At 38.1% G+C, this 24,691-nt stretch overlaps 1 protein-coding gene across 1 annotated transcript; it reads right to left on the reverse strand.

Moving 5' to 3' along the window:
• Positions 1-23,556, reverse strand: nt5c2b (5'-nucleotidase, cytosolic IIb). Its single transcript, XM_085277703.1, has 18 exons — positions 23,356-23,556; positions 21,724-21,841; positions 16,733-16,806; positions 10,430-10,547; positions 10,020-10,115; positions 9,809-9,900; positions 8,956-9,013; positions 8,258-8,351; positions 7,006-7,059; positions 6,773-6,856; positions 6,524-6,565; positions 6,296-6,403; positions 5,652-5,718; positions 5,371-5,541; positions 5,031-5,082; positions 4,657-4,717; positions 4,184-4,360; positions 1-3,998 (listed from the first exon to the last, which is right to left on the reverse strand). Exons 2-18 carry the CDS (start codon positions 21,822-21,824, stop codon positions 3,762-3,764), a joined length of 1,686 nt encoding a protein of 561 aa, XP_085133829.1. The 5' UTR covers positions 21,825-21,841; positions 23,356-23,556; the 3' UTR covers positions 1-3,761.
• Positions 23,557-24,691: the final 1,135 nt, after the last annotated feature.

Consider the following 24,691-nt stretch of genomic DNA (forward strand, 5'->3'; position numbering starts at 1 on the left):
TATTACAAACTATCTTTATTCTACATTTTTATGTAATTTACTTCAATGTACAGTCTAAAGGATAATTTGTGGAAACACACAAAACACTGAAGAACATAAATTGATATGCATAAAAACAAAAGTTTACTAAAGGTTAGAAAATGAACAGTGGAGTTCTTGCACCTGTTAAATACAGATGCATTCTGGGCATCAGAACACAAGATAAAAATCTTCTAAAGCACTGTAACCTATTCACCAGTCTTTAGTTAGTTCCAAGTCGTAGTGACAGGTTTATGAGATATTGTATAAAAATGAACAAAAAATGTTATATTTTTTAAAGAAAATCATATGAAAAGGAAATGGCGAGGTCTATTTACAGTTCTGTAAACAGAGACCATTGGAAAACACTAGCTTAGAAAAGTAAAAATCCCATGATGCTGATGACAAGTAACAAATTATGATACTTAACATGCTAGTCACATTTCCCTTCATTTTAAGATTTTTTTTTTTTTTTTTTTTTGCAGGCTTACAGTTTGTTTTTTCTCTCTATCCTCTCTGTGTAAACTACACCGACAGCAGCCTCACATAGAAGTCAAACTGATGCTACCATAACGGCCACAGCGGAGCGGATACTGTTGTTATTTTCACATGAAATGATGCAAAGACAGTCACCTCTTCCACGCTGGCAATGCAGCTGCATCATGTAGCATATCCAGTTATTCTATGTTCAAGAAACAAACATCAGAACATAAAATATAAATATTTCACTTGTAAAAAACAAACAAACAAAAAAACAAAGGCTAAACAGCTGTAATATGTTCATATATGTTCAACATGGTTTTATCCAACGCATTAAGCACATTCACCACTACTCACTCCACATCAAGCCAAACCAAAAATCATTCCAAAAACTAAACGGCATGTTCCTTCCCTTTTTGTGGCCTAAATCAAAAGGCCGATCCAACACACTGAAGACAGAAGAGGTCGAGACTTACTTTAAAAAGGTGAGGCAGCTTAACGTTGCTTTTAGTGGATGGTAGGAAAAGGGGGAGAAAAAAGTTGCTGTTTGAAAAAAATAATATGAGGCAGCACTCTACCTTGTGTATGAACACTGATGCCACTGACATCTGCATTAAAGATCCTGAAAACTTTTCCATCACCTTTTCTTGATGATCAGCAGAGTCCAGTATGAACAAAATCTGAACAGTTTTAATAATTTAATGGAAGATTTTTTTCTTTCAAAATTCTTTTTAAAAACGAGAAATTGAACTAGCAGGGACGTCATTAACTTTTTAAACCAATCAGTATAGACTGACATGCATTCCAGTGGCAGTTGGCGGGTAGTTTGGTCATTAGGTAAGTTTGCGTGTGCATTTTAAATGAATCTGATTGGTGCCATTGGAGAGGGGCTCAAACTTCAAGCAGAAGTGTCACGTTTTGTTTCCATCGTCACATTTTCCTTTTATCATAACCCCTACTAAACCACCTCAACCAAAGTTTTCAAAATTAAATAAAATAAAACTTTTGATATTGATTCAAAAATTGTTTTTCCATTTAGGATTTAAAAAAACAAAACAAAACACCTAAGCAGAAAAGTCCACATAACACAAGTTGTTTCAATTATTTAAGCTATGAAGTCTATAACAAGCTTCATAGCAATCACACAGTGACTGCATAAATGCAACCTGTCTCCAAACATTTGTGGTCCAACGTGGACTGAAGGTATTCAAATAACTAGAGTCAACATGTTGCAATCAATCTGAGCGCATCTCTTTCCAAGATGCGACTCAGCTGGTTACCAGCTGGTTGTATTCTGGTTAAATTCCCATAAAACAGGCAAGGTTGCAGAGCGCTTATGTCATTTTGCAGTTCAATCGCTATCCAGCAGCAACTATGCCACCATTTGTGGAAGAATTTCTGAATTTCTATGAGGCTCTGACTGGACTCTGAATGCAAGTAGTTAATATGAATTTCTGCGTATGTAAACAGAAAACAAATTTGCAACAGATTTGTGATTTTGCAAATTCATCACCATAACGTCAAAGACAGACTGACCCCATTTTGCTGTTGCAAACTGATAACATGTTGACTCATTTTGCTATTTTATCGCCATCTTAACACAAAACACACTTTGAAGAGGGCAACTGACTGTGACTGGTCGCAGACATAATTTCCATAATTGAAGAAATCATTTCAAAGGCAACAATTTGGAAGTTAATTGCACACGGTCACAATCATTTTGGTCGTGCCACATCATATTATGCAGCTTTTCCTAGTCCGACTGTAGCGTAATAGAAGTCGTATAAGACGAAGTGTGTAAGGTGTTTTAGAATAAGTTTTCAGGAGCTTTAAGTTTAACAAGCTTGTATTTTGTTGCAACGATCAGAGCAAATGCAAAATCAAGCATTTAATGTTGGAGCACTTCACTCATTTCTGACCTGTGAACACGATCTACAACACATAGTAGTGTTAAGAAGCTCGCTAGCAAAATACTGTAAACACAGTTCATATTTCATCCTATGAATGGCATGATAATACTGGACCTGTGGATAAAAATCAGCTAAAACTCATTAGACCTTTTCAATTAAGTTTTTTGTCGAAAACACTACTTTCATTACATGCCGAATCCACTTTCATGCTCTTTCCTTTTTTTTTTTTTACACACTTCGCAAAATAACAAACTTGAAGACCTTGTACTGTACACCCCCCTTACCAAAAAAGAAAAAAAGAAAAATCTGATAAATGAAAAACTTACGTTATACTTCCAAAACAATCAAGCTGACAAATACTGCATAACAGCCCGCTCATGGTGTTGAACGATTAGCTCATCTCATTTACCTTACAGGTATTTATAGAAACAGTACTGTGTTTCGGGGTAGTCATAGAGACTAAGGATAAAATATAGATACTCTGTCCTCTTTGTTGCTTGGTAACAAAGCATCAATTCAATAGCCTCACTTGTGTACGCCTAACCAAACTCCAAACAAGTCAAAGAAGATATTCATCTGGGTATCGAGTGGTGCGAGCTTGTGCTTCAGTTTTGTCCAACATCTTCTTTGCTTACCGTCACTCAGGATGCTAAAGTCTGAATGAGTCTACCGTGACAGAAACACACACAGAAATACTCTTACATACAAGTTACAGCTCTATAAGGACAAGCAAATAAAACAAAATGGATAAAAAAAAAAATTGAATGTTGTTCCCATGTTGCATATAAAAATGTTTAATGTCTGCACTGATTTTTCGGCACTTACGCCGTGACTGCAATGTGCATATTCTGTCAGTTTGTGTTACACTTCAAACTACAGTAGAAAGTCCAAACCTGGTGGATTAAACCGTAAACATGACCAAAACTAAGTGATCCACCAGCAGGACTTAAAACTCAGCGTATAAAAAGATAAAGAAACGTGGTGTGTGATGTCTGTTTGAGTGTGTGTGCTCTGTCTGTCTGCTGGGAGAATTATACAGAAATCAAATGAATTTACAAATCAAGAAGTTTGTGTTTGTTTTCTTTTTTAACTAAGCTCATACAGGTTTTGTTTAGAGGACCGAGCATGCAGTCTTCTGACAGTCATATGATCTCTCTTGCTACTGGTCCTTTACACTTATCCTCAGAAATTTGAAGAATGTGTACGTGTGTGAGCGTGTGTGATCACACATATGCACACTGGAGATGTTTTCCCCTCTCTGCCTCGCTTTGAAAGCAATCACTACTTGACTCTACTAGGAAAGATAAGAAGGCAGGAACGGGAACATGGCTCCCCTCTAAAGGTCCTATTATATTACTCTTCTTCTTCTTCCTCCTCCTCATCATCATCCTCATCGTGACAGTGAGTGATCTCCTGGGGAGTCTGAGGGAACAGGTTGGGTGGCTTGATCTCGCTGAATGAGCGGGTCAGCTGGTTGCGCTTGCACTCTAGCTCTTTGCAGTCGCTGCAGTGGGTGCGGTTGCGGGTAGCCAGCGGGGACTCTGTGTCGATGTCCACGTGGGTGTGTTCAACTGTTGACTCATGGGGCATCTGGAAGAGGAGAAATAATTTTTTACACAACAAGAACACAGTTAACCTTTGAAATGTTTTACGAACAATGACAGATCAGAACAGACAATATTTTAGTATGTGCATCAGTGAAGTGTGGCAATGTGTCTGCATCTTAAGGGTGCGTGGTTTCATTCAATTCCCCCACTTTACATTCAGATACTCACTAATATGTGTGACGCTCTGAAGAGGTAGCTGAAGGGGTAATACAGCAGGTTAATGAAGGAGGCTGCATACAGGTCGGCGTAACGCATCACTTGTGAGGCAAAGAGAGTCTGTCTGGAGCCACTGCGGAACAGGCTACCCATCATGCCATAGCACATGTCCATGTCATGTGTCACTTTCTATAAAACAAGAAGAAAAAGAGAAACTGGTAAGCCTTCAAAATCACGTCAAAAAAAGAGGGACACTGATTCATTAACCCTGGAAAGTACGGTTAATAAATTATTTGGGATGTCGTATTTGTTCAGTGAAACAGCTGAATCTGCATCTTTTTCCGATAGCCTATGAGAGACAAACACCGACTGAAAGGGCTCTTTGATGAGGCGGTTTAATGATTAGTCTCTATGAAACAAACAGCACTAAAACCACATAAGCAGCACATCTGTTGTCATAGCAGCAGAGGTCATTAAGGGTGTACCTTGATTCTCCTCTGGATAGTGCTGATATCTGGCCTTTCATTACTGCTGCTATCCAGATGCCTGAGAAGGAAGCAGGAGAAAAACGATGAGGACTGGGTGGGGGTGTGGATACTGATATCAGCCTCCTGAAAGATGATGAGTCAAAGAGGTGGCGTAACAGAGAATTGCGCCAGGCTATAAATAACGTCAGTGAACCTGCTTATCAGGTGCACACTTTGACACTTTAGACTTTACCCTATTGGCCCTGTGGGTTTCTGTTAAATATGCAGTATCCACACATGTATGCAAACAGACACTGTTACAGCCGAGAGCAAAGAGCAGCAGAATGGGAACCTGGGGGGGGGGGGATGAGGCTAAAGGTCACAGTTCTTACTTGTAGAGTTCTGCCAAGAAAACATCCAGGCCCTGGAGTTCCTCGAATAATGCTGGAAAACAGAGGGAGAGCGTGAATCTCTCTCTCTTCAGCACATTTGAGTGCATGTACAGTTGCTGTACAAATATTTGAAGTTTTGAGAATGTATCCTTTGAGAGTGAGATCATTTACAGGTTTTTGTTTTGCACTTATAGATGTAGTTTTTGCACAACATTTTACATTTCAGATTGCTATTAAAGATCAAGTCCTTTCTGAGACTGAGAAAACAAGCAGTCAAACTAGCCCTCCCACATGTCTGCACACTATGTGTTATTATGAGTCAAGTTCTTTCTAGACTCACAGCTCTTGTCGGTCCACACGTGAAGCTCCTGGGCCAGCTCAGGTATAACCAGGAATGTTCTCCAGCCTTGACGTTTCTTGGATTTGAGGATATCTCCAAAAATATGGTCCCCGATGTATACTATGTCCTTTCCCTTGGCCCCCAGCAAGTCACACACAATGTCTGAAGAGCCTGAATGACAGTAGCGTGTTACCAACTATGTATGCATTCTTAAGGTCCACGAATGACAGATGAATAAAGCCTAGCTCAAAGAATGAATGATGAAACAAATAAAGCCTTACCTCCAGAGTAGACTATCCCATGTTGCAGTGGTCCTGTGTAGGTTCCTATCTTTAGACGTCCTGTTGTCTGAAATGAAGAAAATAAATAAGTCACTAAAAAGTGGGTCTGAATAACCTAAGTGAAGTGAGTGACTGTTTTTGAATCATTCTGCAATTGCTCCATCTTCCTGAGAACAATCATTTAATTACTTATGCACTGATGGCATATTTTTAGGGCCTTTACCTCTGCGTTTTTCTGGCATAAATTCATGCTTAAATTTACATAATGTTATGCGTTTTAAATCATTGTGATCATTGCCTTCCCATTAATATATATGTACCAAAATAATTGACATACAGATTTTGTCTAATTCGACCCTAGAATGGATCCCAGGTTGAACCAGTGACTAAATCAAAAATGCAAACTACGCTCGAACGACTATCTAACAAAAAATCCACTCATGCACTCTACACTGTTTTCAGTAAGCTGGCCCTCAGTTTGAAACAACTGGTGTGTTTTTGGAAAACAAAACGAAGAAATCCTGAACAGCCCTGACTGAACAGCAAATAAGGGACAGATTGTAAGCCACAACATAACACATGCCAGCTAGGGTTCACTTATAATGTCTTCTCTGGCCAGAACTCTCTCTTCTGATTTTGCTTACTGTGTCCACTTGTCTGAGCACTGTACCCTCTGCGAAGAACAGCGGTTTCCTGGCATCCACCAGGATCAGATCAAAGTAGGACTGCCAGGGCCGGTGCGGGGTGCCAGGCTGGGGTGGATGGAAACACACAAACATGAGTACAAAGATAAAACCATGATGTACATTTATGTTTGACAATAATAAAAAAAAAAATCGTCACCAAATAGAAATAGAAAAAATATGTTTTACCTTTGGGCCATGAGGGAAGTCGAACAAATAGGTCATGATTTTCTGTAACACAACACAACGTCTCTAAGTCTGATGCGACACATACTTTGTTCATAAGCTAATACACGTGTTACCGACAAACTGGTAGAAAACTAATAAAAGGATCTCGGCATTAACTTACTGGCATCTAAGTCTTTCACTGTTATTGCATTACTGTTTTCCCTAATCAGTAAGTTTCCACCATAACTACATACACACACACACACTTACATCAGTGTATTTGTAGTCACTGTTGGTTGCCAAGAAAACCTTGGATACTTCATTCATTCGGCTGAGAAGAAGAGGCAGCTTTCCCTGGTGGGAACAGAGAAGAAGAAAAGAAAGAGAAAGAATGAAGCTCTAAGCATCTTTACAAACCAGCCTCTTCACAGACTACAAGAGTGTGAGACACTGTGTGTGTTTTCTCTGCAGCAGTGCACTCACAGTGAATACAAACTACTTACATCTTTCACCACATACTTCTCCAAGTTCTCCACAGTCTTCTCCTTCAGCGTACCCTGCAATGTGAGACAAAGGGGTTAGCAAAATCATCAATAACTATAGATATCAGTGAATAATGCTGGATTTCCAAAAACGCTGATAAAAATTCTTAAAATGACAAGTAAACCTAACTCCTTTGTTTAAAATTGCATTAACATTGGTATAATCTTTCTATCCATTATCATTATGCAATAATGCAACATTTCAAAAGTTTAATCATTAGCTTTAAGACATCACTGAAACGTGCTTACACATCTTGAACTCACTCCCTTTTCAGCGGATGCTCAGGGTGATGTTCAATTTTAGCACACGAAATTAAAACAGCTTTCTAGTGTCAAACTCTAAAGAAAAGATCACTATACACAATAAAGATCAGACATTCTAGTGAAGTAACATTTTAAAGTACAGCTGTATGGTTAATAGCAGTTTGGAAGCAGTAATTGGTGATGACTGCTGCAGAACCTTTGGGACCTTGTGTTGTTTAGTTGTGGCATAATCGGTGGTAGTGTTTCAAGAGTATCTCTAATTCTTCTGTAAACAACTTGTCTTTTTGCAAAGGTTTAAAAATTGGTTTACAGTCTAGGACAAATATGCATGGTTTAACTGCAGTTTATTTTGGAAACAGGTATAAGTACTTTTTAACTGAATATAAGAAGACATAGTTGACAGAATTTTAACTGTGAATTTGTGTTAGTATGTTAGTGCAGACTGAAACATATGTGTACAGAAAATATATGCCTGCATATGAACGATATGATGAATGGCATTATTATTAAGACAGTCTCAAAATTTCCTGTATATGTCGTCTTCACAAATACATATCAGATAAAAACTGGGAGACATTATCCTGATGTTCTTAAGTAAATATTACAAACTTAACTGGATTCTGTCAAGAGACTCGATTCAGACATCGTATGAGGAAAATTTTACTTGGCTTGTTGGTGGCTGCCTTCTGTTATCACATTATGTTATATTTGGCCAGAATAAATAAGGAAGGTAAGACTTCCACCAAGACAGAGGAAGGGGTATCACAGAGATGTCAAAAGTATGAGAGGTTGTGATGATATAACATGCCAGTATGTTTATTTCAATTCAATTATTCTTTGCAAATAATAACTTGTCCTCAAGATATAATTTATGCACTCTATTTCATCACATGATCTAGTTTTAGTTCCAACAAATCAGATTAAATCTTAGTGGTTGCATGTGTTTTACCTTGAAATGGACCCAGTCAACAGCATCCCGGACATCCTGGAACATGCTTTTAAAGGACATGAAGAGGTCGCCATCTTTGAAGCCAGTTTCACAGCTGGGGGAGGGGAGCAAAGACACACACGTACACAGCCGTCGGACAGGCCATAGTTTTATAGAAGGTTTTCAAAAACATGACATTTGTTTTTTGTTTGCTTTTAAATGGGATAGCCTTCCCTTGTTGGAGGGGTCCCCAGCCAAACAGGAAAACATTCTCCCCCTAAAAGACCAACAACCAGGTTTCAGAGGACAAAGGACATGCAACCATTCCAGATTACATTCTCAAAAAAAATTACAGGCCATTAAATCTCCTTACTTTAACAGTCAGAGGATTATCTTGTTGTTATATCAGGATTTCATTCTCTGCAAATAGTTAGTAATTGTTTTTATTCCTATCTGAATTTGATAAGAATCCATACTTTTTCACAATTGGTAGAACAGATTAATAGATATAGTAATTGTAATCGAAACGAAGGGTTATTTGACTGAACTCCCATTGGATTAACAATAGAATTAGACGAGATTAGCAGCTGAGACACCTGAACCCTCCCATGCGTTAGGGCTTGCTCTTGACCCTTTGTGGCTTGCAACTGTCATGGTCTCATCATGCGGCGCCCAGAAACTTGTTGCAGGCCAGATAAAGCAGAGAAAGGTTTTCTTACCTGTCATATCTATCACAGTTGGTGAAGAAATCCACAAGGCAAGCAAAAAGGTAGGTCTCTGTGAAGGAAACAGGAAGATTGGAAGATAATGTCAAGAACCTCAGTGAAATTATTTGCCGCCCCAGCCTTCCAGATTTAGATTCTGTTGTACACATTCATCCCATTCTTCTGTATGGGAAAGTTCTTCCCACCACCACCACCGCAATATGCCAATTTTTATCATCGGACTTAAACACTGGTCTTATTGTTAAGCCCACCAGAGACTTGACTTTATTTAGCAGCTAAGGAAATAGAGAGGCAGTCTGTAAGGTATGATCCATTTTATATAGCTTCACACTAAGCCGCCAGAATCACCAGCAAGGCCAGAAGCATCATCCATGACCAGTCCTCCCTTAACATGACCTTTTCCATTCTTTTCCCATTGGGCAAAACCATTACTAGCTGAACATATTTAGGGATAATACTTAACTCCAAGCTATTAGGCTCTTGAAGATGCATTGAAGCTCTTATTAATTCACTTTACCTACATCAGCTTGTGCTCATATAATCGAAATGCATTGGGCAGTAAAATGTGTATGTATGTATCATGCATTTGCAATATTAACTGTACTACTTGCACTATGGAGTGTTCCCTTCTGCAATCTGGACTATATCCTGTTGCACTAAAAATCACTTTAAAGGTAGATACACTGAGCTACTATGGGCTGATCTGTTACATGCACTTGTATTTTGTATCACGTTGTGCGGTGCTGTGTGTTGTGGAATGTGTCTTGTTTTATATGTGAGCACACCATAACAATTCCTATCAGTTGTTTTATTGAAATGGCTACAATAAGCTTGAACTTGAACCCACCTGGCAGATTGAAGAGGGTGTTGAGGATATAGAAACGCTCTGTATCATCTCTCTGGATAAACTTGTTGGGGTACCGTTCACGGATCTCTGGGCTGGAAAAAGCAAAAAAGCACAAAAGGGAATAAAATGTTTTATCAAATGTTTATATTTATGATGCTTGCTTGTATGCAGAGATCTGTGCATTTTGAGGGGGAATGTTGAAAATACCTACCCTCGCAGGAAGTTGAATCCATGGACACAGACCAGGATATTACCGTAAGCATCAACCTTCAACAAGTTTCCATACATGGTATCAAACACAAGGCCTCTGAAAAAAGGAGCAGAGGGATGCATGATTTTGCAATGCACGAGTAAAACAGCCTTTCTAACTTTCTAACAATCTTGGCACTTAAACTCCTGTCACTTGTTATCTTTTACTACAAAATAAATACAGTGACACTGAACTTTGCACAGGTGATGGGGTTTTTCATACTATTACTTGGCTAAGATAGATATCTCAGCTAAATGGTTATCTGGACTACAAAGTTTAGAGATTAGGCAACAGAAACAGCAGTTGGTCAATAATCTGATGGCCACGATCAGCCTCATGATGTCTGTGCAGAGAGATGGGATTGGTCTCACCTGGTGGGAAATGATGGGTCATAGACGAAGCTCAGGAGCTCCTGAGGATAACCGATAGACACTAGCCGTTCCACTGTCAGCTCAAAGCCTAATGATTCATATTCAGGTGACTTATACACTACAAAGGAAACACATGCACATTAGTTTAGTAAATAATGCCAGCTGCCCATAAAAGTGTCCTGTAGACACTTTAAAAACTGTGAAATGTTACATGAAAGTAGTTAATATTTTATAAATACATACATATAGAATCAAACAAATGATTGGTTATCAATATAACAGATTTTAAATCAGATGTTTAAAAACTTTTTCCCCTGTTTATTTGAATTTGTATTTATTACCTTTTGTAGGATAACTACTTTAATATTGACAGTGATGCTGTACTGAAATGGTATCGATCTGAAAACCTGACTCAAAATTATACAAACAATGTTGTATTTAAAAACCCCAGAAGCATAGCCTGTGGGGTGATTCGATGGCAAACAATGGTTAATGAGGTGATATGCATTTTGTTGCACTTACTCAAGTTACACAACAAATAAGTTTGAGTTTTCAAAGGCCACCTTATCCATTTGAGATCATCTTGTCTGTATTTTGTCAACAACATGTTTTCACTCTACTGGAACATCCCCTCACACCCAATGCCCTTCTCAGTCCTGGCTACCAACACAGACCAGGATGTTCTGCATGTAAATCCACAAAGAAAGAGGATCGGGCGGGCAAATGAAAAATCACTTGATGTAAAGCAGTGGCTTTAATGAGCCCAACTGACGAGCCCCTAACCCGTCACTGCCAGTGGTAGATATTTACCCCAGGCTAAACGAAAAGCGAGACAGGAGTGGGCTCTGGAAATTAAAACATACAGTGATGCAAGGCTAAAAAAAGACTGGCAGAGGATTAAAATGCTTTCTGACAGGGGGAAAGAATATGTCAGATGTTATAAATATAAAACAGAGAATGCACTGGTGTTAATGCTTGCTTTCTATACCCCCAGTGGGGTGGTGGAAGGCCCCTCAAGGGTTTGAAATATTGGCTGATGATACTTAGAGAAGAGTTAGTTGGAGAGAACAGCACTGTAGGTCAAGCAGGAAAACATCTGTGTCCTACTCTGGAAAACGTGTGTGCATACACAAGTCCTGGGTTATACAGAGAGGTGATAAGTACACAGAGAAGTACAGGAAAAGCCTGGGTTCAGTAAAGCTCTGTTCTTTTGTTGACACCTTTACTCTGTAAGCATGAATTCAATACAATTTCATTTAAATAGCGCCAAATCACAACAATAGTCGCCTCAAGGCGCTTTATATTGTAAAGTAAAGACCCTACAATAATGCAAAGAAAACAAAGAAAACCCCAACAATCATATGATGTAACTGCATGAGGCAGTTTCTGCATTTTAATCACGTAACCTCTTGTAGTTCACCCCCTGCTGTGTTCTCCCAGTAAACAGGGTTTGGGCCCTCTGCCCAGAGCAGCAGCAGCATACACCAATATAACTGCATTCCCCCCTCCTCTTTGCTTACTTGTAATATTCCTCATGAGTTGCTACAAAGAAGCCTATTTTAAAACCTGTTTCCCCTATGTCACCCTCTTCACTTGAGGTCACTGGGAGTCTCTCTTTACATGTTGTCTTTTGGAAATTAGTACATCCCACACATAAAACAGAATAAATCAAATCTCATTACGAGTTTGTCAGGCTGGAAAACTGAATCAGGAAAATGGTTTGATATATAATAATTATTCTAGACAATTTTAAAACCTATGGGACAGCTAAAACTCCCTACTACACAAAGTTAATATTAGGTCAAAAGCTAATAAAGTTCCCCCAGTAATTGGCTTAAAATGTCATTTTGTCCATAATGTTACTGTTTAATGAAAGTGCACCAGCCAGAGTTAAGTTTGGAATGAACTATGGTTAGGTATTTTATGTTAAAAGCCCTTTACATCAAATCTTTGAACTGTGAACTGTTGATAGACTATCGTAGAACTGTATTTCATGAAAGCCACACCCAAGACTACATAATGCAACATAAAGCTGCATGTTTTAGTAAATGAGACAGCTGAGATGCTCATGTTTACTGCATTTTTTGTAAACAGGAAGTTGGGTTATTGTTGTTTGCTGTGTCCTTGACTCTCTCCCCCTGTGGTGGGAACTTCAGAGATCTGTTTCCCTTTTTATCCCCAATGGGACTGATGCCAGATAATTATACTCCCACTGCTGAGCAGCAACGTATGTCTCCAGAGTTTATAGGCCAGGCCACCACAGGCCTAGATGTAACGTAGACCTCTTGCATACAAGATAAACAACCAGCAGAAAGCCCTTCTGCTGATAGACCCTTATCTCCAAATCAGATATAGTGTGTCGTACAAGGAGACTCTAGCTGACCCATTTCACACAGCAATAATTTAACTTGTGTCTTAATATTTGCACAGAATAAAGTGGAAATGTAGGCCTCTGTGACAAATTTGCAACACTATGAAGCATATTGTGGGAAAAATTAGAAAGCTTAAACATTGCCTCAGGGGCACACATTCCAGCCAAAAGTCTGTGAGAAAACTAGGACAAACCTGCTTGTATCTCTCACTGCAATCTGGGCCTAAAACTGTGTTTGAGCAACTTTCTGCAGGGTGTTACGTGTTCCCTTTAGGAGCAGAAGAACAGATGACGCAATGTTGTCTCAACATTGCTAATTCAGTTTACAAAGTCTTACGAAATGTATGATATTTGCAATTTGTTTGCACTAAAGCTTTAGAATAGAACAAACTTTTCACCTCTTCTTATCCTCGTGTTGAGAAAAATTGCACAAAATGTCTCATTCTGGAAGTCACTGTACGTCATTACACTGATGCATGACGACAATGCATTATGAAATTGTCTATAACAATCTAAAATACTTATGCTGATATTAAAAACAAGCCCTGAAATCACATTTTCTTTGACCGTCTTTATTCCAAGAGCTATAGACAGTCATATGAACACAAATACTTTAATTTTTGGTTAATTAGTTCGTTTACATTGCATTTCTTTTATAGTCTGTGCTCTTCTCAAACGCTTGAAAGGGATAACAGGAGCACAGCTAGTAACAGGCGATGGTGAGGTCTCCAAGAACCAATCGTAATTTCTCAATATCTGAATTAAAATGGAATTCCCCTGTTGCTGGCATAGTGAAATTTGATTACACAGCAAGCTTTATGAATGGATTAGATTGTTGCTTCTTTCTTGAATACATTTAAATGTATCAAAAATGCTTTGACATCTGAAACCAAGGTCACAAGAACTTTAAAGGCACCTTAATAGTTTTTTTCCTTCGCATTCCTAGCAATATTTCCTTTCCAAACTTTACCTTTTTTATTCGATACATAAGATGTGATTTTTCTGAGCTTTTTAAGGTATTTTAGTATGTCACTGTAAACACAAGGATTAATCCAGAAAAACAGAGAGAATTATCTTCATGAATCAGGACATGGAGTGCATTTCCTGCTTCAATCACAATCGCATACCAAAGTAAAGAAAAAGTTAACTTATTAAAACGTTTTATAATATGACCGTTATCTTCAGCTTAAATTCAGTATGCAGAACTGCAATATATGCTGAATACACACAATAGTAGTCTTTGCACAGTGTGATATATGCCAAACTGATTACAGTTGACAGGGACTGTGTTTAAAATTCACCCAAAGCCTCACACAATCTCCGAAGATAAGCAAAACCATTACATTAGGTTTTGCATACGTTCAATTAACTTAAGGGTTTTCCCCAAAACCCACTATTTTTTCAAAATGCTTAATGACTGCGAAAAGAATTACTGAAAAACTGCTCTTGGTTTCTCTGAGTTTTAGACTTTCTTTCTCTGTTTGGAAACACTCGACACACCATAGACATGCCACAATGAAGGCTGTGAACTCAATAAAAAACACAACTCTTTAATCATGTTGACAACTGCTCCAATCCACTCCCAATATGTTACACTCAGCCACCGCGCTTGTTATGCAAAGAGTACATATTTGAGAACTGCTAGCTTAAAATAGCAAAATATCTTCAAATCTTACAGATTCTTGCCAACTTATCTACAAGCTGAGACAGGAGCCCCTCATCTCTGTAGGAGCAGCACTGTAGGCAACATCTTCACATCATCAGAAGTGGACAGTGGAGATTGAAATAGCAACTGATGTTTAGTTTTGTCATACTTTCTAAACTATAATCTGTGTTTTCATTTGTTCATGTGTACCAAAATTTCCTGACAGATATTATTGAGTTTTTACATAGTGATTTAAAAAAATAAATTATGTTTCTGCTTTAAATCTCTATTTTTATAATCCCAATCTTTCTTCCTTACCTTTTTCCATAAACATTGCACGCAAAAAGCAAGTAATATTTGAAATGTACATATTTCAGGCGTGCTGCACATCTGAACCGCCTTCTATCACATAGCGTTGCATGTGATTAAGCAACAGTCAATCTGAGGAAGCAGTTCTGTGATCAAAATGTGAACACTCTCCAAAGATACACGATAGCCACCCTTCAAGCAAACATTAACACTTGGTTATGAGCTCCCATAAAGAGAGTCATGTCAACAGCTGAGCATCTGTAAAATCTCTTATACCCCGAATGGTGATAGGGGTCCAGAGTCAAAGAAGAACTACAAGTGACTCTTGTTCTCAGGGGAGCCGTCATTGCTGAACTCAACAAACAAACGTGACCTGTTTTTCAAAGTCAGGGAAGATTTATTTTTAGATGTGTAGAGACCGAAAACTGGAGCTGAGTCACAGAACAAAGTGGCATGAAAAATCAGGATATTTTTAGCCAGGTTGCTAGCCACTAGGAAAAAGAACATACACAATTAAGTCTGTGTTACAGAGAGCTACTGCTGGCTTAACATTTCGTTATCCTAGTGTTATGGCATACTCAGTGTATCACTATCATTGACCTAAATAATACTTTATGAACAACAAGCTGTGGTTCAGGGGCAATGGTAGGGTACCCAAATATAGAGCTGAAAAGACAGGGATACTATAGACTTCAACATCTACACCAAACATGAGGTCACAGCACATTTAACAGCTAGGGAGTTTTTTTCAGCTTCTAAAGGCACATAAATAAATGCGCTCTCAAAATCTAAATTTAACGTGACAACCACAAAGTTGGTTTCCCTTTCAGTCAATGCCACTCCAAGACACTTTTATAGATTCATTACATAACGTTTATCAAGATAGGAATGGTCATTTTGACAAGACTGTATTGTTGATGACAGCACAGACGAGCCATGTAAACTGAGAATGTGCTATACAACACTCCAGCCAACTTGGCCTGCATACCAAAACCCTAAAAAGTGCTGATTAATTAGATCAATAAATTGATCGATTGTTTATTAAATCTAAAACACTTTTGGACCGTATATAACAAACGTCTCTTAAAAACTGGCAAATTTAGAATTAAAAAGAAGTAAAAATAAAAAAAGATCAAAATCATAAAAATAATTATAATCTGACTGTGACTTTGTCATTGGGTCTTTTCTTTTCAGCTGTTATGTTGTAGAGTTAATGGTATGCTTGGGATCATTGTCCTCTTGCATGACCCAGTTTCGGCCATGCTTTAGCTGTCTAACAGATAGCATCATCTTTGACTCAGGTATACAGAGTAGTTCATGGTCAGCTCAGTGACTGCATGGTAACCAGGTCCTACAGTTGCAAAAAACAAACAAACAAAACCCCCCAAATTATCACCTCTTCACTACTGTTCTTGACAGTTGGTATAAAGTGTTTGTGCTGATATGCTGTACTTGGTATTCAAACTGTGCATTATAGTCAAAGAGCTCCACTTTGGTGTCATCTGTTCAAATGTCATTGTTCTAGAAGTCTTGTGTTGATTTTCTGTTTGTTTGGGTTTTTGGGGTTTTTTTTTTTTTAATTTGGTTTTAAAATTTTCTTTCCATTGTCAGAACTTGGGGTAAATTTGTGGGGTCCTCTCCTGGGAAAACTGTGGCATTGTGATAACACATGTCAATTGTTCAATCCAGAAAACTGCCAAAACGTCTGCTTTTACAGAGGTGGTCCCACTTGCTGATGATCAATTAATCAACTGTATCCGATTAGCACCTGGACGCTATTTACAGTCTTAAGTCCAGGAACCATTTAGGGTATAATTTGTTATAATAGGACTGCATAGTACTGTGAAATCTCTTTTTCAAATGATAAATAGGCATTTTTTTCCCTCCGATCACTCACTTCATTAGTTAACTGATTATCCAAACTCTGATCTGATTATGACTGATTGTAATTGATTGTGTGACTGTGTATTTAGCTTACCTGCTAAAGTGTAATCCATATCAAAGCCAAAGCACTTAATCTTCTCCATTGCCAAGCTTCTGTTGACAAAGATTCTGGGGGGAAAAGGTTTTTGTAAATTTTATGTAATCATCCGCAACAAATTATGACTCATAGCAGTTGCCCCAAGTGAGAAAAAGAAGAATGTTATCCCACATATACATATCCAACAACTATCATTTTTTCTTCCAAGTACAACTTTTAAATTTTATCAAAAGGTACATCTATAGATTTACATTTTATCAAGTCAGGTAATTTAGACTCAGTGCATTTCACTGTGCATGCATAGACTGAGGTGTTAAAATAACTGTGAAAATCAAATCTAGAAAAATACATAAAGCAAATGTAAAAAACACAAAAATAAGAGTGTAACTCTTAAAAAATAAGAGTGTAACTCTTATTTTTGCATTCTTTTGTACAGTTATGATTACAAACCTCGGTGTCACCTCTATGAGCTTGCAGTTTGAGTTTGTTTGCCAAAAAAAAAAAAAGACTACACCAAATAAACAATGATATAGGTGATTTATAGATTTGACTGATAGCTATAGCCCTATTCTTTCAGATTTTCTGTACAGTCTCATTACTTCAAATTATTCTATCCACATAAATCATAAAATGAAAATATGATAAGTTCTAACATGGACAAATCTTGTTTACTGTTGGGTGTCCTTGAGTGTCTAATCTAAAGGTCAGAAAAAAAAGATGAAGTTACTACCACTACTACTACTACTCCAAATTTGGCAATTACCACACAGTGTAAAAGAATAAATTCTGTTATTGTGTTAGGTACAGAGCCTTAAGAAGCCAAAAGGCAGCTTATGACAAGTACTTAAGAAGAGCTTACCAAGTCATTTCAGCCTTATTAAACACCAATATATAACACATAATTAACTACATTTTAGGTGCTGTAATGAAAATGAGAACTAAATATCCATTTCAGATCACTTCATCTTTGTATGTACTGGAAATACCATGCGAGGATGATGGTTCTTTGATACTTTCATTATTACAAGTTGTTTGTTTCTCTAGAGCGTATTTTATGAGATCTACTTGCTGGCGTGTTCCTTAACGATAATAGTAAATTAATACACATAATTAGTTCTGATAATATCTTAAAATACTTTAATATAAAGTGGCCACGATGAAAACCAGCGCTTCGTAGACACAGAAAATACAGCCACACACTGTCTGCGTAACTCTGACTGCTAGCACAGACCTACATAACTTATCTTCTACAGCTGTGACATAGTTGAAATTCTATACAAGTCAATATTTAATCATACAAGAACCGAAATATGTATCAGACCAACAGAAAAATCAAGAATGACACTAAATTAAAAACAAGGGTGAACTGATACACAAGTCTAAAACTGCAAGGCATCTAATCTTCTCATTTTTCTGTGACAATGGTCTATTTATCTTCACCAACGTCTAAATCAGTTGTGAAATACCTGGCAGCGGCTCCATAGTGAACAAGTTCCCATTTAGAGCAAAGTCCACGACACGACTGGCAATGCATTCTGTGTGAAATTAAACCTCGGTTTGACTCTCCGGTGGTCTGACACTGCTCCAGCAACGCAGGGCAACAGTGGACCCACAAACAAAGCCCCCCTCCCTCTCTCTCTTTGCTGTCTTGCCATTCAGAAATTTTCTGACTTGTTGCAAAAATGATTGTGGCCATTCTGCGTCATTCTCTGTTGTTGTGTGCTGTCAGTCAGGGTTGTTGTGAACCATGATGTTTGTGGGCCCTCAAAGACATCTAGAACAATCACAAGTCGGGTAGAATCAAGCACGCCAGTGCCACAAGCTACAGCTGCTTCCCATTACTCACATCTGGTTGAATATACACATTTCTCGTTGGCCTACAACTACTGGTTATTTTTTAAATTCATTTTTGTGGCCGTGAAAACTGCCAGTTGTGATTTTCAAAAGAAAATTACCTCTTCAAATATCCTTAGACTTCTTTATTCAAATAAAAATGTAATTAAATATGTTTATGCTGTAACTGTTAACAAAGTTAATAGTACTTTTTACTTTCTTTCTTTTTTTAATGTAAATCCTTTCTTACAAATAAATAAATTTTGTAGATGAAATTAAGCGCTACTGAATCTCAAACTGATCACCTGTAAAAAAAACCAAAAAAAAAAAACCTGATTTGCAAATTCAGGTTAACGACCTTTTAAACTTGAAAAACGTGTACTCAAATATCAAAATGCTATATCAAATTTGATCATCTATATTTATTTTATATATTTAGTTGCTTATAAAAAATGAGCCTATTATGGCCTTATTTTGACATTTAACATTTAACACTGGCTCATCAAAATAGGATGTGCTCCTCATCAGCCAAAACAAATACAGTCAACATTTCGCAGGGATGAACAAAGGATTTAATGTTTAAATCTTTTCTATTTCTGTTTTGCTGGTGCCATTATGATGTAACCTCTTGCCAGATGCCTGTGGGAGGGGTAGTAAAGAACGGCCATAAATGATAAAGCGTGCCCCTCCTAAGATCAATTACTGTAGTCAGCCTTGACTTTGGCCCTGCTGACATCAGTATTGCTTCAAATAGCACCTACAAGTGAATCCCTTAATAACTTTTACTCCATCTGAGCGCAGCTGAAGAACAATCAGCCAGATTTTTTCCACTGCGCTTTAATCTCATGCAGACAGTGACTCGAACGTTTATCTGCACTGGGCAGAGCCATCAGCCCCCTGCAATGTGATATACACAGAGTGCACTGTTTCGGCTGAGCTCTTACTTTTTTTGGAAAGGCCTTTGTGAGTCTGTAAGATAAACAAAAGGTCACGCTTAAATCAGTAATGATTTCACTGACCAAGAACTTCTGTCACATTGTTTCAAAGAGCACCTTTGAACTTTCACTTAGCACTGCATGTGTAACCCTTTGCTGGTTCATGAACTATGAACCATGCTTGCTTGCATGTGTAACCCTTTGCTGGTTCATGAACTATGAACCAGCAAAGGGTTACACATGCAGTGCTAAGTGAAAGTTCAAAGGTGCTCTTTGAAACAATGTGACAGAAGTTCTTGGTCAGTGAAATCATTGACCAAGAACTTCTGAAATCATTACTCATTTGTTTGTTCTGCATGTGCTGCTGGGGAATAAATCAACCAGTTCGGTTGATTTATTCCCCAGCAGCACATGCAGAACAAACAAATGAGTGATGGTTTCATAAACCTTGTGAGCACTGCATATTATATAATAGCATGGAAGAAAAGCAGTACCCATTGTAAACATGCCTTAGAGTTAAACATTGAAAAGAAACACTCATTTTATTGCTCTGACAGGGAATAAACCCCTGATTATGTCAGTATAACTGAACGGACTTTACTACAAGCAGGTAAAGGAACAAGGATGTTTATAAGTGAAAAGATATATTAATGGTCAATAAAGCTACTTACTATAAAGTCAAAGCCATAAAATCCCTGCAAAACCAACTACATGTTTATTATGCTGAGCATATCTGGATCTCGAGTCGTCCATTTAGCCCGTGGGTCTTGTCATTCTGCTGATGTTTCATGAGTGAAAAATTTTGCATAACAGCTACAAAGACCACACCCCAGTCACAATCAATTCTATGAAACATCTAAGGCAGCACAGCCTGCTTCACAGTCGAAGTGACAAAGAGACATAGCCTAGTACATGCTGAGCACCAATGGCAGACTACAAGTAAAATAAGACGGGAATTAAACTGGAAAACACAGCACGCTAACAGGATAATCACAGATATAATCACAGATTAGTCAGTCACTCTGTTATAATGACAATAAGTGATACACAATGTAAAATCTAAGAAACGCACTTTAGTATATTTTTAAAATGTATGACATGCTTTGCCATGGTGAAATAAATAGTAACAAGCTACTGTCATAAACTGTTGGGGAATCCAAAGACCGCCCAACACAACTCAACTGGTTAAGTCATGATTTGAGTTATCGTTGTTATAGTTACTTAAAATAACTATATGTTACTGTTGGTGTAAAAAATAAATTAGTCAATCAATCAATTCTTAACGGAAATACAAAAAACCCCAAATACATTAAAAAAAAACCTTAAAGAAACAATGTTTCTTACTAAAGAGAAAAACATCATTACAAAATAAAGACACAGAGGCAATACCTTTAGTTTTAGTTTCAAATTCCTAAACACATTAAGTATGAGGCAGCAGTGTGAACTGAGTCTGGCACATGTACATAGCTGTGAGTCAAATCCTGTATTGTAATAACTGATCTGAACTTTATAAATTTGTCCTTTAAAAGCAGACCTACATTATAATAACCAAAGACTAGAACTAACACTGAAACTGAGAAAAATAAAACAAAACAAAACTAAACATTTCCAAGCAATAAAAGCTAAGCTGAAACAAACAAACACACTCGTGAAACAAAGGAAATTTAACTCAATTTCTTTGACTACTCGCTGATGACAAATTGGAAATAAAAAGGAAACAAAAAACACAAATATAAGCTGTCCGAAATTAATAATGGTAGTTTCTTTAGTGTCCTGATGTCTGTATCACAGAGCGGCCCTGGATTCCTTTGTGGTTCTGTATATAACTATGCAATTCATTCTGTAAACGCCTCTGTGGTGGGTGGCCATACAATCCATCATTTTAACAAACAGAAACTGCATATTATTAGTTTTCATATTACAGAATGGACGTCCACAATATTTTATTATTACCTGCAGATTTAACCTCTGAATGAAAGCTGAATTATGAGCACTATTAATCCTTATATTACAAGCAGTATATTCTTTATGTTGCGCTGACAGCCCCAAATTACAAATGCTCAAATCTTCCTGAAAACTATCATTCATTTACTTTCATTTCTATTCATAATTCAAAATCATCAGTCCAGGAGTTTTATTTGTTTTTTCCACAGTAGTCTCTGTCTGGCTGCTTAATCTATGCTGTGAAATGTCAGTGTGTCCCTTGTGGATGTTTCATACCTGTGGTAGGGCTCCCTCCTGTACTTCTTCATTGTAAGGCCGTCCATGTTGGCGGGCAAGTCTGCATAGTTCTGCAGTCTGTCACTCCATGAAGTGGTCATCTTTCTAACTGTTCAGTCTCTAGAGACAAGAAGAAAGAGACACAGAAGGCCTAAATGTAAGTTGCTGAATATCCGTGTTGATCAGACAACAAAAGAGGGAAAAAACCCCCATTAGAAGCAGCAAAGTCTGTGGTGAATAGAAATATAATTCAATCACACTTTGTCCTTTAGACTTTAGAAATGGGATTATGTGGATGAGCTAATCAAGTTCCAACCTGTAGAAATTGAGTGGTTTAAAACTTGGAAGGAGCCAAACCAATATCCTGATAGTTTGGTTATCATCGCCTAATTATGGTGTTTCCTGTGTAATTATCAAACTAGGATTAGATTACACAGTGGAGGGTGAGGACCTACTGTATGTAAAAGTTCAAGCCAGATTAAAATGAGAGATAAAACAAAGACATGTGATACAGTTTAACATGGGGATCATCGTAGTCAGAATATGAATGGGTCCTTATTTGGTTATAACATCAGATTGCAAGCAAAAAAGCTGAGACCTAAAAAAAGAGACATATGAGAAGTCTTGTGGATTTATGCTCCAGTGGAATGCAAGCCTAGTTTCTGGTTTTGTCTTTTAGCTTAAAAGGCCAGTGTTGTGTGTTTTTTTCCTCTTATGCTGACATGCTGTCATTCCTGTACTGTTGCTGGAGAGGCTGCAGGAAGGAAGGGTAGAGATCAGCTTTCTTCTTCTTAGTGCCAGCACAAAAGCAAATGAGAATCACATGCTGAGGCAAAGAACTGTCAACAGGGCCACAGACATAAAAAACAAACAAAAACCACTGCAATCAGTGTGCAGCTTCACAGAACACAAAACAAAAGCTTCAGCTGATTTCATCTGAAACCTTATTTTAACTGTTCGTATTTAAAAACAAGTATGGACACAACTGGTAGACAAATCACTTTTTTGTTATTTTACAGCTTGTTTGCTTTCTTAGCTCTATCTTAATTGCCCATGTTGTGAAATGGGTCCTATGGGGTCAGAAGGAAGCTCTGGCTTGCAAAAATCCACAGCTAAGCATTACGAAAACCTGGTCAACTCAACAGTACTGCAGACAGCAGCTGAAAAGCAAACATAACTTAGAGCAGGCTTTGTTTCCTATGCTCAGTCTTGGAGAGAGAGCGTGGATCAACGAGTACTGCAACTGTACAGCGGGTGAAGCTAACTGTCACTTGTTTTTGGCGAAGAAATCACGCCAGCTCTTTCTTTAACTCCGCAGTCAGAGAAAACAACGGTGAATACTCACAGATTATCTGAACCTAATGTAAAAGTATCTCGACAAGCTAGAACATCTCGTTCGCGGGGTTACCGAACAACATCCCGTTATTTACCACCGGACTACGGGGCTAGCTAACACTCCGCTCAAACCGCCTCCGTCCAGCTCTTCTTTATCTGACATTGATGCGAAGGGCAGCCAGAGGTGGTCCAGGCACAGCTAACGCGTTAGCTGGCTTTGACACAAAAACACGAAGACTTGAAACTGTGGGAGCAGATTTCACTTTGTTCAGCTGCGGTTGGCGTTACTGTACTCACCTCTGAGTTCCTGAATAAAACAAATGCGCCGTCGGTTACTCTGAGCATGCGCCTTGAGCTGCGTGCAAGTCGCAGGAAAAAGTGTATATTCTGACAGAAAGCTGTGGGCGAAGCGGTGACGAGTACTCTGCAAAGCCAGGTATGTAATAGCTGTCCGTGCCCTGCCTGCTCCCTGCTGTCTCGCTCTCTGCTGCCAGCTGCTGTTATGAGACATTCAGAGGGCGGCGTTAAGTTCTGTCTATCACAGAGGGGCGGGACCATCAAGCGCCGTGGCACAAACACGTGACCCCACTTGAATTAGGCTTCACTTTATAACAAATTAATTAATTAATTTAGAAAAAAATAATATAACATAACGATTCAATAATAATAATAATAATAATAATAATAATAATAATAATAATAATAATATTTGATTTTAGCAATATGCTAAGCAAGTCTAATATGCATATGCAACTTCTATACTGGGTGTGTCAAACAGGTGAAAATTGCATAAAAAAGAGGTAATAACTACCTTTATTGCAACCCCTAACCTTGAAAATGTACTGGTTGTAACCTCGGTGATGTTAAAGTCCTGATTTCCATCAGCTCATTGGCATTCATTCTAGGATTAGAGTTGATTTTTGTTTCTGAAACATGCTAAATAGGCAAATTTTCAGAAACTATAAGATGTGTGTGTAGGTTCTCAATCATTCAGGTCGTGGTACTCACTCTCTTTCCAAGCTCTTTTGAAACTATAAGATGTTAACCTTTCCTAAATGTTGATTTTACAAATTTTCTGGCCTTTTGGAGGTGTCGTTTTGTTTTTGACACACAGGAAAATTCATATTCCATTGGATAGTTACAATAACCAGGGACTGAACTGTTAGGGCCTCCAGGGCCAGGCAACGGGGGCTGAAGCCACAAGCTGGTGTACTACTAGTGCTGGTCCCAAGCTGATATAAATGGGGAAGGTTGTGTCAGGAAGGGCGTTGGGTCCAAAATCTTTACCTAACAAAATATGTGGATCATCAAGACTGAGAGCGGAAGAATGCTTGTTCAAAGGCAGTGAGGGAGAAGCCAGGAGTGTGGAGGTGAGAGTAGGGACTTTTTTTAGACTGTAGAGATTACTGGTAATAGCTAATAAGACCACAGAGAAGCCTAATATATGTGATGATGAGTGTTGGTAGATGATCTGCTGTAGTGTCTCATAAAGGGAACAGCCAAAATAAGAAAAATATCTAGGACCTCTGCCTAGAGGCCCTACATTAGGTGATGTTTTCTTCATAGGGGTATTGTGAGTTCTTCGTCATCTGGCCCCTCAGCAAGGACCAATTTACCTGAGACCCCACACAGG

The sequence above is a fragment of the Mchenga conophoros genome, linkage group LG6 (genome assembly GCF_057382185.1).
Source record: "Mchenga conophoros isolate Kocher_MC1m ecotype Shallow Benthic linkage group LG6, M_conophoros_male_GT1.1, whole genome shotgun sequence".
Lineage (NCBI taxonomy): Eukaryota > Metazoa > Chordata > Actinopteri > Cichliformes > Cichlidae > Mchenga > Mchenga conophoros.